Source organism: Aquarana catesbeiana, linkage group LG08 (genome assembly GCF_042186555.1).
Source record: "Aquarana catesbeiana isolate 2022-GZ linkage group LG08, ASM4218655v1, whole genome shotgun sequence".
In the NCBI taxonomy this organism is placed as follows: Eukaryota; Metazoa; Chordata; class Amphibia; order Anura; family Ranidae; genus Aquarana; species Aquarana catesbeiana.
The window spans coordinates 293,511,118-293,524,958 of record NC_133331.1 but is presented as its reverse complement, the minus strand read 5'-3'; the positions used below and the strand labels follow the sequence as shown (position 1 = coordinate 293,524,958).

The window sequence follows — 13,841 nt, the reverse complement described above, 5'->3', positions numbered from 1 at the left end:
ACAGATCCAACCAGGACAGGGGCTTTTGGAGAAGACTAGGGACAAACCTCCTACCCACTGATTATGGCCCATGGAGAGAGCAGATCATTCTCTAATGATGAACAGCCACGTAATGAATGCAGAGAGCGAAGGCTTGGATTAATTCTCTGAATAAGGACAATAAAGCTTCCCTTCTGGAGTGTATGGAAAGGTGTAATATTAATCTTGTACAGGTTAATGGTTAGAGGGAATATGGTGGCCCTCCTGCAGACTAGGTTGGAGGAGCTCCTTCACTTGGGACAGAAATCTTTATCAACCTCATGAGATTATCCTCAGGAGATCTATGAAGATAAATTATTTCCACACTATCAGACTTTCTGGGACATTGTATGTCTTCTGATGACGTGTCTAGTGGACAGAATACACAAGGTTGTATCTCTCCCATTGTTAATTGGGTCACCTATTGTTTCTGTCTGTCTGCTAGTATTGTGTGCACTCCACCTAGCCTGTATATAAATTCTGTGTGAGTTTTCAATAAACAGTTCCAGTTTTTCATCTGAGCTAGTCCCGTCTAGTATCTTGGGTGCAATATGTTGCTATAATATCTGGTTCCTGGTTCCAGACTGGAGGAAGTTATATCTTGATGGAAGCACCAAAGCGGGGTGCTGGACAGTTCTGTCACAGAGGGGTTGTTAGACATATGACTTCTAAAGAGGAGTTGTCAGACATATAACTTCTAAAGAAGGGTTGTCAGACATATCACTTCCAAAGAGGGTGCAACATATCCAACCCGGACAGGGGCTTTTGGAGAAGACTAGGGACAAGCCCCCTACCCACTGATTATGGCCCATGGAGAGAGCTGATCATTCTCTAATGATGGACAGCCACGTAATGAATGCAGAGAGTGAGGCTTGGATTAATTCTCTGAATTAGGACAATGAAGCTTCCCTTCTGGAGTGTATGGAAAGGTGTAATATTAATCTTGTACAGGCTAATGGTTAGAGGGAATATGGTGGCCCTCCTGCAGACTGGGTTAGAGGAGCTCCTTCACTTGTAACAGAAATCTTTATCAGCCTCATGAGACTATCCTCAGGAGATCTATGAAGATAAATTATTTCCACACTATCAGACTTTCTAGAACATTGTATGTCTTCTGATTGTATTCTCTCCCATTGTTAATTGGGTGACCTACTGTTTCTGTCTGTCTGCTAGTATTGTGTGCACTCCACCTAGCCTGTAAATAAGTTCTGTGTGAGTTTTCAATAAACAGTTCCAGTTTTGCATCTGAGCTAGTCCCGTCTAGTATCTTGGTTGCAATATGCTGCTATAATATCTGGTTCCTGGTTCCAGACTGGAGGAAGCTATATCTTGATGGAAGCACCAAAGCGGGGTGGTGGACAGTTCTGTCACAGAGGGGTTGTCAGACGTATGACTTCTAAAGAGGGATTGTGAGACATTTGACTTCTAAGCAGGGGCTGTCAGACTTATCACATCCCAAGAGGGGTTGTCAGACTATCACCTCCGAAGAAGGGGTTGTCAGACACGTCACTTCAGAAGAGGGGTTGTCAGACATATGACTGAATGACTAAATTCCACAACTACGAAAAGACGTTGCGATGGGGACTTCCTATAAAGAGCAGATGTCACCAAGGGTTCCCCTGCCCCTACGTGGTCTCCCCACTTGCGGTATTAAGCAGAAATGTATTTCAAAATGGCAAAAAAACACTGAACTGTGTCCACATGGGCTCCAAGATGTACCTGAGCTGAGAAAACGAATACAAAAAAAAAAAAAACAAGATCTAAAACGAAGGGAAAGGAGACAGGAAAAGGGAGGGTAGAGATTAGGAAGGAAAAACATGGAAGGAGAAGGACCACAAGAAAGAAGGAATATCAAAAGTTGAGAGGAAAGAGAAGAGAGTATCTCAAAACTGGCCTTCAAACCAAGGAAGAAGACCATGCCAAGGTATTATGAAGCTCCCACAACATCCATAATTCATCCACGTGTCTTCAGGAATGTATCTCAAGGAGTACTTCCTCCCTTCCTCAAACCAAGGAAGAAGACCATGCCAAGGTATTATGAAGCTCCCACAACATCCATAATTCATCCACGTGTCTTCAGGAATGTATCTCAAGGAGTACTTCCTCCCAGCGTGAGATGCCCAAAGTATGGCAAAAAATGATTCAAATAGAAGACATTTACAGCACTCGGGTCACTAATAAAAGTTGAGGGGTATGTGGGTTCTCTGATGATTGATAAGATAAGACTTCTTTGTATAACTTTTCCCACACTCTAGACAGGAATACGGCTTCTCCCCAGTATGAGTTTTTTGATGTTTAACAAGCGCTGATTTCCGTGGCCAACATTTCCCACACTCACTGCAGACAAACAGCTTTTCCCCCGTGTGCCACGTCTGATGATCAGTAAGACTGGATTTTCGTGAGAAACATTTCCCGCACTCAGAACAGGAAAACGGCTTTTCCCCCGTGTGCGATCGTTGATGATCAACAAGGTCGGATTTCCGCATAAAACGCCTCGTGCACTCGGAGCAGGAATACGGCTTCTCACCCGTGTGAGATCTTTGATGACTAACAAGGATGTGTTTCCGAGTAAAATGCTTCCCGCATTCAGGGCAGGAATACAGCTTCTCGCCCGTGTGCAACCTCTGATGTATGGTAAGAGTGGCTTTTTCTGAAAAACATTTCCCGCACTCTGAACAGGAATACGGCTTCTCCCCCGTGTGAGATCTCTGATGTTTGAGGAATTCTCCTATTACAAAAAAACATTCCCCGCACTCAGGGCAGCAATGAAGATTTTCACCCGTGTGGGACCTCTGGTGTAGCGAAAGACTTAATTCAGAGCTAAAACATTTATCACACTCAGGACAGGAAAGTTTCTTCTCTCCCTGAATTCCGGCACTATCCCTCACAGTACGAGGTTGCTCAGAGGGATTCCATGGTCTATCCACTCTAATAAGTCCACCATCCATACTTGAGCTCATTGTCTTTTCTCCTCCACAATCTCCTGTGATGTCCTCATCTTCCATTTCACAACCTGGAGATAAAGTGAGACGATCCTTTGAGGGTTTCTCCATGGCGTGTCCTGGAAAAATATAAAAACATCATCAATAGATATGAGAGGGTTAGTTCACTTCCATCAAGATTCCATCTGGATCAGGTAGATATGAGTGAGCAGATGTTCTCTGTGGATGTCCCAACCAGCTGGGACTCTCCCCCCTCTTCAGTCAAAGGGCCTTTGGTCCTCCTCCCAGATCACTTCTACATTTACACAGCCTTGTCCGAAGAGCAGGAACCAATGGGGACTGGGAGGTCCATGCTCTTTACACAACCACAAGCCTAGGCACTGGGTCATGTGATCTCTGATGAACAAGAGTTTCATCCTTTATGCTACTTCTTACCTTTTAACCCAACAAGACTGGTAATTAGGGGTGCAACGGATCAAAAAACTCAAGGATCGGATCGATCCTCGGATCAGAGTCACGGATCGGATCATTTTCGGATCAGCCAAAAAAAAAAAAAAAAAGAGACAAATCTTGTTACACAAACCGGAGTTTTAGATTTAAAAGCTATTTTCCACACAAAACAGAGCTTATATGCATAAATACAGTAATTGTAGGTCGGACGGACTGTTTAGATGTTACATTTTAAAAGCAGCAGCAAACCTGCTGACCTTACATGGTTGCTAATGTGACAGAACACCTCTGATTTTCACATTTAATGTTAAATGTGAAAATCAGAGGTGTTCTGTCACATTAGCAACCATGTAAGGTCAGCGGGTTTGCTGTTGCTTTTAAAATGTAACATCTAAACAGTCCGTCCGACCTACAAATACTGTATTTATGCATATAAGCTCCGTTTTGTGTGGAAAATAGCTTTTAAATCTAGAACTCCGGTGGGTGTAACAAGATGTCCGCTTGCCCCCTTCTCACTCGATCATTACAGTACTGTGCAAGGGAGTGTGGGGTGTAGCAAGATGGCGGCGACGAAACGTCACTTCCTGACGATACAGTGGCCGCCGCCGGGTGTACCAAGATGGCCGCCGCTCCGGAGCTAGGCCGAAGCCGTGGCCTTTCCTATGGCCGAGGCCGCCGAGCGCTCCGCGGATCGCGGGTGTGCCGATCCGCGGAGGTTGACCCGTATGGATCACGGATCAGTGACGATCTGTTGCACCCCTACTGGTAATAGAGTATAATGGTAACATTTAGCTATAAGTCTGCTGGAAGAAGAGGGACCGACCTAAGAAAGGCTCAATCTGTGTTATCATATCTGTGCTACTGTAACTAGGAGTGACCCACAACCTAATACTGCCAGCTGAACCCCAGGATGGGGATGAGTACAGGGAGGTGACCATTATCAACCTATTATTGGCTGATATCACTCAGCTCGCACCCTTCTTTGGACCAATCAGTGTGCAGTAACAGAGCAGAGATAAGAGAAGAATATATTATGGGTCACCTGTGCTGATCTCTGTAGGAGTGTCCTCCTCTATGAATGTCCTCGTCATTCCAGCCTCCTCCGTATATTGCTGATCATCCCTCACATACGTCTCTTCTACTTCACCCTCAACTTTTATGTTCATCAGATCTTCACCCTAAACCAACAGAATGGCAGAAAATAACATCTGTAACATAGAAGTATTTATGAAGTGAGATCACATAGAAAATATCATCTTGTAGAGTCCACACATCGTCTCCACATGTCAGAGTGTTCAATCACTTTATGTTCCCGACCCTCAACTCCACCTACCTGATGATGGTGGGGGATGGTGTGACCTTCCTGTTTGGAATCCCAGGAATACAGAAGGTAAGGATGTCTCTTAGGTGGGTTTCTAGGTGGCTCCATCATATTGTCCTCACATGGGTCAGAAAACTCCTTCACCCCACCATACTCCTCATCCTCTTCTTTAAACTCTTCCTTCACAACAATATTATAATAGCCAAGGTTTCCGCTCTAAATAATAAAACATACATTGTAACACATTTCTGTATAAATCATAACAACCAGTGATTGTTCCTCACCAACCTGATGATGGTGAGGGATGGTGTGATCTTCCTGTGTGGAATCCCGGGAATACAGAGTACGGGGACATCTCTCTGGTGGGTTTCTGCTACTAAGTGGCTCCATCATGAGATCTTTATAAAGATCCTTGTGTCCTCCAGAAAGCTCCTTCATCGCACCATACTCCTTATTCTCCTCTTTAAACTCTTCTTTAACAATATTATAATCCCAAAGGTTTCCACTCTAAATATATAATAAAACATCTATTGTAACAAACATGATAGTGTATAAAACATACCTATCAGTGATTGTTCCTCATCTACCTGATGATGGTGGGGGGTGGTGTGATCTTCATGTGTGGAATCTCGGGAATACAGAGGAGGGGGACATCTCTCTGGTGGGTTTCTGTAGATGGATGACTCCACCATGGTGTCCTGGTACAGAACTTTGTGTCCTTTAGGAAACTCCTCCATCACCCCATCCTCATCATCCTCCTCTTTTATTTCTTCTTTAATATTGACCTGTATGGAATCTTGGGAATACATAGGATGGGGACATCTCTCTGGTGGGTTCCCATTACTGGATCCATCTGTAGGAAACACACACACTGACTGAATACATTGTTTCTATGTGTTTATCAGATGATGGGGGATCTAGGTGGACCCTCCGTACTGCTCTCTCCTTTACAATAAAGTCTCCTCTTACCCGGTGATGTGAGGGGCGGCTGATTGTCCATCATAACGTCCTTGTAGAGATCCTTGTGTCCTTCTAAATACTCCCACTCCTCCATGGAGAAATAGACAGTGACATCCTGACACCTTATAGGAACCTGACACACACAAGGATACAGTCACCATCCAGACACATCCCTTGTCTGTTACTGGATAATGTCCCAGAATTCCCGGCACCGCTCACCTCTCCTGTCAGCAGCTCCATCATCTTCTTGGTGACTTCTAGAACCTTCCTGTTGCTGTTTTTCTTAGGTTTCAGAAGATGAGGTAGAGGAACTGTGATTGTCATTGTCATATGATCACCAGATTTTATAGGAGGAAAACTCTGTAGTCAAGCAAAAACATTACATTATGTAATATTCCCAAAATTATCCTCTCCCCTCAGTCAAGAATCTGTATTATTAATAGAGATGAGAGCGATGTCATGTGACCTCCCAGAATCCTCCTCACCTCTCCGGTCAGGTCTGTGTTTTATTACTAGAGATAAGAGTGATGTCATGTGACCTCCCAGAATCCTCCTCACCTCTCCGGTCAGGTCTGTGTTTTATTAATAGAGATAAGATTGATGTCATGTGACCTCCCAGAATCCTCCTCACCTCTCCGTCAGGTCTGTGTTTTATTAATAGAGATAACAGTGATGTCATGTGACCTCCCAGAATCCTCCTCACCCCTCCGGTCAGGTCTGTGTTTTATTAATAGAGATAAGAGTGATGTCATGTGACCTCCCAGAATCCTCCTCACCTCTCCGGTCAGCAGGTAGATGATCTCCAGGGTGAGTTCTAATATCCTCTCAGTCATGTGACTCCGGTCCTCCTCCATCCTCATTGATGTGGTCATGTGATTTATGTGGGTTTCTCTGTAGATGGATAGCGGAGAATTATCTGGACTGTATTGGTTGTACAGTTTTAGGATGGAGATATAATGGGTTAGTAGGCAGGCTTCCCCCAGTGGGAATTGGCCCCTATAGATTGGGTTACCCAATGTTTGTTGTGTCTCTTGCTCGCTTCAAACCTGTTATATTTTGCCCTATCTGCCTGCTTACTTGGTGTGTGTGTTCTCTGCACACCTCCTACCACTTCTGTACAGAGAACAACTGCAGCCACCATTGCATTTTCAGGTCTTGCATGCAGCTGCTGCCAGTTCTATGGTGGAGTTTCATGTTGTTTGGAATACAAGTAGTGCCCAAGTTGCTGCCACAAGGGTACAGTCAGCAATGGAGACTCTATGACCACCAGATGCCTGTTGATGGACATGATTTGCTGTCCACTGTGAGGTGCTCCTGCTCTTGGATGACCATCTCCCTCTTCTAACATGTCCTGGCTCTCAAACTTTCTCTTCTCCCTGGTGAGTTTTTTGGTGGCAGACGATGGGATGTGAGACCACAGTTGAGTGTCATGAAGGGAAGTTTAAAACTTCTCCAATGGAGAAGAGAAAGTGTGAGAGCCAGGACATGTTAGAAGAGGGAGAAGGTCATCCAAGAGCAGGAGCACCTCACAGTGGACAGCAAATCATGTCCATCAACAGGCATCTGGTGGCCAAAGAGTCTCCACTGCTGACTGTACCTTTGTGGCAGCAACTTGGGCACTACTTGTATTCCAAAGAACATGAAACTCCACCATAGAACTGGAAGCAGCTGCATGCAAGACCTGGAAATGCAATGGTGGCTGCAGTTGTCTTCTCTGCCCAAAAGTGGTAGGAGATGTGCAGAGAACACGCAGAAAGTACTGGCTTCTGTCCTTTGCCTGGAGTGTGGTTTTCTTAGTGGAACTAAGACAATACCCACCTTCTCCAGCTCCAATAAACCCGTTCTCTATCACCAGCTCCAAAATACTGACATTAAGGCCAATCTCAGACCTCCTATTATAGTGAGTGATGGAATTATCCATCTCCTCTATGAATATTTGGTAATATCATACCTCCTCCTTTAGCGAGGGGCAGAGATATCCACTTTTTTTCCTCACTATTGGCTGATTTCAGGCCCCCTCTAATAGTGATGTGTGGGGGTTATCCATATCCTCCCTCATTATGGGTTGCTGAGCAAGACCAAGGCTAAACAGAGCATTATGGGTGAACACTAAAATTATTCAACCAAAATTCAAAATCTGGAAATTTGGATCAGATTTCATCAATAACCCGAATCTGAATCTCACCCCTCGTTACAAGAGACTGCTAAGGTGATACATCTCCAAACTGAAGTAAATGTTCCGGTAAGTGGGGAAATGTTCAGACCCTGAAGGGGTTAATCTAGGTTTCCACACTATATATGTGTGTATGATCATCTGATGGAGATAAAAGACATCACAGTGACTATGGAGGAAGAGGATGGTCATGACGGGGGGGGGGATACTGGGTGTAAATAGAAAATAACTTCCTGGTGCCTTCATGGCAGCATACTCATGGTTGGTTGCTCCATCCCCGGCCAACCCACATGACCATTATAACTCTATAAAAGAGAGCGACGCCCCCCCTTGACCCTGTTGCTGGTGCCATTATGACAGCATACACATAGTCAATTAAAAATTCTGTTTTCTTCAGCATTCCCTCTCTGGTAGCGAGTTATTTTCGATTCGTATGCTGCCATGAAGACACCAGGAGAATTGAATACGTACCTTTCCTGGTGCCTATCTATGGCAGCACATTCCCCTCCCTTGTTCTTATTCTTGTGGCTGAATTGCGTCTAGTTACGAGAATAGGGGCGGGGGGGGGGAGTCAGTCTCTTTTATAGAGTTATAATGGTCCTGTGGGTTGGCCGGAGTTGGAGCAACCAACCATGCGTATGCTACCTTGGATAGGCACCAGGAAAGGAAAATTACGGAAAGGTAAGTATTCAATTTTCCATTATCTTATTACCTCCTCTGCCACCACTTCCAGCAACGTCTCCTCTCTACTTCCTCCCGACTCACCTCTCACCCAGGACTTATTTATACCAGACATCACTTCCTGTCTGCATCTGACATCACTTCCTGTCTTCCATAGAGACTTCCTGAGATCGCCATCTTGTGAAGCTCAAAGGAACTGCAGCCCCGAGAAACGTCTCGTAGCGTAAACATGGCCTTGTAATTTTTGCCATGTGTCATGGATGGGTTACCACATCATCCCTTTAATCCAGGGCACACATTAATTACACAGGTTCTGTGGCTGATTTAGGTGGTAATTAAACTCACTTGGTGCCTTATCTGCATTAAATCAGCCTCAGATCCTGTGTAATTCATATGTGTTCTGGATTAAAGGGATGATGTGGTAACAGTCCTGAAATTTTGAATACTGTCCCATCATGTCCTCAGCCCGCAGGTTCCAGGACACTGTGCAGAGTGGCAACGAGGTGATGATTGCTGGAGCAGCCTCTGGGATCCATCACCAGGATTTGCAATTATACCTGACTGTTGGGTGAAGTATAGGGTTGCCACCTCATCCCTTTAAACCTGAACACCTTTGAATTACACAGGTTCTGAGGCCGATTTAATGCAGATAAGGCACCAAGTGAGTTTAATTACCACCTTAATCAGCCACAGAACCTTTGTAATTCATATGTGTTTGGGTTTAAAGGGATGAGGTGGCAACCATAGTGGAGTGTAGGGTTGCCACCTCATCCCTTTAAACCCGAACACATATGTATTACACAGGTTCTGTGGCTGATTAAGGTGGTAATTAAACTCACTTGGTGCCTTATCTGCATTAAATCGGCCTCAGAACCTGTGTAATTCAAAGGTGTTCAGGTTTAAAGGGATGAGGTGGCAACCCTAGTGGAGTGATCTCTGATGCTCCGTACACACGGTCGGATTTTCTGATGGAAAATGTGTGATAGGACCTTGTTGTCGGAAATTCCGACCGTGTGTAGGCTCCATCATACATTTTCCATCGGATTTTCCGACACACAAAGTTTGAGAGCAGGATATAAAATTTTCCGACAACAAAATCCGTTGTCGGAAATTCCGATCTTGTGTACACAAATCCGACGGACAAAGTGCCACGCATGCTCAGAATAAATAAAGAGATGAAAGCTATTGGCCACTGCCCCGTTTATAGTCCCGACGTACGTGTTTTACGTCACCGCGTTTAGAACGATCGGATTTTCCGACAACTTTGTGTGACCGTGTGTATGCAAGACAAGTTTGAGCCAACATCCGTCGGAAAAAATCCTAGGATTTTGTTGTCGGAATGTCCGAACAAAGTCCGACCGTGTGTACGGGGCATAACAGTGATAGTATAACTCCGAGATCAGCAGATATTTTATCCCAATGATACCAAGGATGGGGCTTATTTTAACTTTCTTTTCACAAAAGCTTTTATGGACAGCACAAGTGTAGCGCTGGTAGATTTTTCAATCTACCGCTTATAGGTAAATTTAGCGGGTCATCTGTTCTGTACATAGTTCAGATTCAGTTTATTGTCAGATTTAGCCTCTGTTCCAGTTTGGCTGTGTTGCGTGTAGTTTCACATTGTGCCTGTGGGTGTCGTTGTCTCCATGGGTCGGTGTTGGAAAGGCAACAAGCTGAAGTGTATGGATGCTCCTCTGTGCCGGAGATAACTCGGCGGAGGTGGTCCTCCGAGTTGCATTCTGGGAGAGGGTATTTATGGGACAGACGCCATGTTTTGGGGAGTCTTTGCCTCGTGGCCCTCCTGGCCTAGAGGTATGTGTCAATGAGTTCTACCTCGTAGCCCTCTGGCCTGGAGGGTTGCGTTGCGTTGCTGTAGACCCAGCAGCCTGTCTGGGGCCTGCTATTGCTGGGATGGTCCTGTGCTGTCTGTCCTGAGGGAAGAAGCTGGACAATCGGGAAGATCCAGGGGAGGACCCATCTTTGAAGAGACCATGCAAGGCTGGTCTTAAAGTGGTGTTCCGGCCAAAATTATACTTTTTAAATAAAAATACCCCTATAATACACAAGCTTAATGTATATTAGTAAAGTTAGTCTGTAAACTAAGGTCTGTTTTGTTTGTTTATAGCAGTAGTTTGTTATTTTATAAACTTACAGCAGGCTGTGGCCATCTTAAGTGTGGGCATCTGAAGCCAGACTGTATTTCTTCCTGGATCTCATCCTTGCAGATCTCACACATGCTCAGTGCAGCACAAGCAGTGTAATAGGTTTCAGGTCAGGTTTCCATAGCAACGGCAGTGTCAGAGGAAGTTGCCGCCCCTTCCCAGAAGACATTGCAAACAGGAAATGATGCGATGAGCCACGGCTAGGGAGGAGGAAGTGAAAAATGAATACAGCAGAAATACAGGAGGTGCTGAGAAAAAAAAAAATTTAAATATCCAATTCGTTTGCAGTGCACAGTTTAGTGAGGGATGCTGAAGAGTTGTAAAAGTGGGTGGAACTCCACTTTAAGAAGGGCCTGGTGACTCGATTGGAGAACGCATCCTAACCTACACTACCGCACAAGTACTGCCGGGTCGGCTTAAAGGTTCTGGTACTGTGTTTGCTGTTCATCGAAAACTACTACATCCTGTGGCAGAGGATCGTGCAGTTTTGCTTCACCCAAGTCTGTGGCAGAGACTTTTTGTTCGTGCCGCGTACCGGCTGCTAAGTTAGTGAGAGAGACCTATCCAGGCAGGCAAAGATTTAATCCTGAACCGAAAAATACATTCATCTCTGAGATTTCTATTCCTTAGTGCTACACCGAGAAAAGGTATTTGAACTTCCCTGCAACCCTTCTTCTACCTCATTCCTGCTACTTCTTCCAGTTATCTCCCATTAAAGCATTGGAAAAGTACTCAAGTGACTGGTGCCTACATTGTCTGATAATAAGCTCAACGGGGACACTAAACCCGGTATTGGTGAAACTACAGGCAAAAAGGTGACGGTAACAGCCCACTTTAAATCTGCAGCTCCACCGTGAGCTAGTGCTACACAAGAAACAGAGCCATTTGCTATATAGTGAATGCATGAATTGTGTCAACAAAGAAACGTTATGGTCGTGGGACAAACAAGACCGCACGCAAGAGGACCTATGGCATCCAAGGCGGCCTGATTTCTCCTGTGAATTGATAAAATATATACTGACCGGCCACTTAATTAGGTCCACCTTGCTAGTACCGGCTTGGACCCCTTACTTACGGGATCGACCCCTTACTCCGATCTGTGACCAGCCGAGTCTCACAGACCCGCTGATCACAGAGCGTACCGCGCGCGGCGCAAGCCGCTCGAGCACGGGAGGACGTTTATGGACGCCCTCCCGGCAAAGTAGTTCCGCGCTGTAGCCGTCTTGCGGCTATAACGCAGACGGGAAGAAGTTAATGGGGGAAAAAATGTATTGAAAAAAATAAATAAAAAAAGACTTTATTTTTTTTTTTATTGCATTTAAGTGTAAATATGAGATGTGAGGTCTTTTTGACCCCCCAGATCTCACATTAAAGAGGCCCTGTCATGCTTTTTTTCTATTACAAGGGATGTTTATATTCCTTGTAATAGGACTAAAAGTGACCCATTTTTTTTTTTTAAAGGGCAGTGAAAAAATAGAAAGTAAAATAAATAAGATTTTTTTTCTTAAAGTGCCCCGTCTCTCCGAGCTCGTGCGCAGAAGCGAACACATACGTAAGTCGCGCCCCCATATGTAAACGTTATTCAAACCACACATTTGAGGTATCGCCGCGATCGTTAGAGCGAGAGCAATAATTCTAGCAAAAGACCCCCTCCTTAACTCAAAACTGGTAGCCTGAAATTTTTAAACGGCGCCTATGGAGAATTTTAAGGGTCAAAATTTGTCGCCATTCCACGAGCGGGCGCAATTTTGAAACGTGACATGTTGGGTATACTCGGCGTAACATTATCTTTCACAATATAAAAAAAAATTGGGCTAACTTTACTGTTTTCTTATTTTTTTATTCAAAAAAGTGTTTTGTTTTTTTTTTATTGTGTTTGTAAGACCGCTGCGCAAATACGATGTGACATAAAGTATTGCAACGACCGCCGTTTTATTCTCTAGGGCAGTGATGGTGAACCTTTTTTGAGCCCGAGTGCCCAAACTACAACACAAAACCAACTGCTTTACTTCAAAGTGCCAACACTGCAATTAGCGAGAGAGGGGGGCTGAAAGAGAGAGCGAGGGAGAATGAGAAAGAGAGAGAAAGAGAGGGGGGCTGAGAGAGAGAGAGAAAGAGAGGGGGGCTGAGAGAGAGAGAGAGAGAATGAGAGAGAGAGAGAAAGAGAGGGGGGCTGAGAGAGAGAGAGAGAGAGAGAATGAGAGAGAGAGAGAAAGAGAGGGGGGCTGAGAGAGAGAGAGAGAGAGAGAATGAGAGAGAGAGAGAAAGAGAGGGGGGCTGAGAGAGAGAGAGAGAGAGAGAGAGAGAATGAGAGAGAGAGAGAAAGAGAGGGGGGCTGAGAGAGAGAGAGAGAGAGAGAATGAGAGAGAGAGAGAAAGAGAGGGGGGCTGAGAGAGAGGGGGGTGAGAGAGAAAGAGAGGAGATGTGTGAGAGAGAGGGGGGGAGTGTGAGGGGGGGGTGGGAGAGTGAACCTTTTCTCTCCCTCCCGGGCTCTCAGTCCTGTTCACCTTCACCGCGGACGCTGCGGGCCACCCACTCACTCATGCAGATAGATTCCTGCACTTTGCTGCTCTGTTTTCCTCTACCTGCCGCAAACCTAGACTCTCTCCCCTGTGCCCACAGAGATGGCTTTGTATGCCAGCTGTGGCACGCGTGCCATAGGTTTTGCAATCACTGCTCTAGGGTGTCTGAAAAAATATATAATGTTCGGGGGTTCTAAGTAATTTTCTAGCAAAAAAACGGATTTTAACTTGTAAACAACAAGTTTGAATAAGAGGCCTGGTCCTTAAGTGGTTAAGGTGAGGCCAAAAAAAAAAGATGAAGGTGAAAGGGGAGAAATAAAGAGAAACAGATTTTGGATGGGGTAGGGACAAGAAGAGGGAAAGAAAGGTCTCAGGGGTCAATGTCTTATCGTTAAAAGATGTTCAAAACATAAGTGATGGGCGTATGCTATCCAAGGCTGCCAAACTCAAAGGAATTTATCATAGGAGTCCAACAAGATAGCCATTAATTTCTCATTAACTGTGATGTCGTTCATACAGTGTTTTACTGCTTCGAAAATAAGAACAGCAGATTTCCAGACCCTAGCTTAGTTGCTATAAAAAGGTACATTGCTAGCTGACGTTCTAAATGAA

General features: G+C 44.9%; 1 protein-coding gene across 1 annotated transcript in view; it reads right to left on the bottom strand.

The window, feature by feature from the left end:
* Nucleotides 1-13,841, bottom strand: part of LOC141106803 (uncharacterized) — a 164,869-nt gene that overhangs the window by 92,418 nt on the left and 58,610 nt on the right. Inside the window, exons 9-14 of the mRNA XM_073597730.1 lie at nt 5,701-5,821; nt 5,319-5,584; nt 5,020-5,238; nt 4,744-4,947; nt 4,453-4,588; nt 2,194-3,079 (exon numbers count right to left, since the gene is read on the bottom strand). Coding sequence (XP_073453831.1) covers nt 2,194-3,079; nt 4,453-4,588; nt 4,744-4,947; nt 5,020-5,238; nt 5,319-5,584; nt 5,701-5,821 — 1,832 coding nt within the window. The remainder of the gene's footprint in view (nt 1-2,193; nt 3,080-4,452; nt 4,589-4,743; nt 4,948-5,019; nt 5,239-5,318; nt 5,585-5,700; nt 5,822-13,841) is intronic.